The 870-nt window shown below is 61.3% G+C and overlaps 1 protein-coding gene across 1 annotated transcript; it reads left to right on the top strand.

Annotated features, from left to right (window-relative positions):
• Positions 1–175: 175 nt before the first annotated feature.
• GNI_177980 (hypothetical protein) lies at positions 176–486 on the top strand (the record flags this gene model as incomplete). Its single annotated transcript, XM_011135155.1, has 1 exon — positions 176–486. A coding segment is annotated over one exon (311 nt), but the record flags the coding sequence as incomplete, so codon positions are not given.
• Positions 487–870: the final 384 nt, after the last annotated feature.

Raw genomic sequence — 870 nt, 5'->3', positions numbered from 1 at the left:
ACAATGTCGCCAAGGGGGGGGGGGGTCCTTCTCTAGCCCGGGGTGTCCTTCTCTGGGTGTTCCGAGGCGTAGACGAATCGCTGACAGAGGCTAGGGATGGAGTGCGGAAGCGTGCACCACATCTGAATGAGACAGAATTCGTCGCAGTGGGCGACGTATTGGAGAGAAACAAGAGAGCGTTCCTGCGCCCGAGGGCTTCTTATCCCTCTTTAACCCTGGGTCAATCCCGAGCGCTACTGACCTCCCACGCGTGGTGGATCCCAACAGCGGGAGTTCCTACGATGGCCCCGTGACCCCGTGTTTGACGACTCTCCGACAAGACGCGCCCACACCGAGTACGCCGCAATCCCCGTCTGGCGACGAGTTGCAGCGGTGCCTGGCACTAAGCCCTTATAAACCCGCACCGGTCCCTGCCGCGCCAGCCCCGCCGGCGCCGGTCGCCACGCCCGAGCCCGCCCCTGTCCCTGCCACGCCGCCCCGACAGTGGTTGTCCGTGCGGACAAGAACATTGCGTGGGGCGAGCTGGGCGCGTACCCCGCGCGCGGTACCGAGCTGGCTTCGTGGTTCGCCGAGTCCTTACAGGAGCTCATGAACAGCCAAAAGACAAAAAAGCTTCGCGTGGCGTGACTCCCACGAAGTAGCAATGCGACAGGCAGTCGAGGACCTCGTAAATACTGACTACTACCCCATGGAGCGAGACCCCTCTTCTGACCATGGGTAGCATGGGCTCTCTACCGGTTACGGCTAACACCTGGTCCGTACCGACCACCGCAATCTCACTTTCCCAGTGAAGGCTGACACAGGCAAGGTAGGTCGATGGGCTCTGTTCCTCCAGCAATACGACTTAAAGTTCAGTTGCATTCCCAGGAG

The sequence above is a fragment of the Gregarina niphandrodes genome (genome assembly GCF_000223845.1).
Source record: "Gregarina niphandrodes unplaced genomic scaffold scaffold00066, whole genome shotgun sequence".
NCBI classification, from domain to species: Eukaryota; Apicomplexa; class Conoidasida; order Eugregarinorida; family Gregarinidae; genus Gregarina; species Gregarina niphandrodes.
Note: the sequence above shows the minus strand (reverse complement) of the source record. Positions and strands in the feature narration are given on the sequence as shown.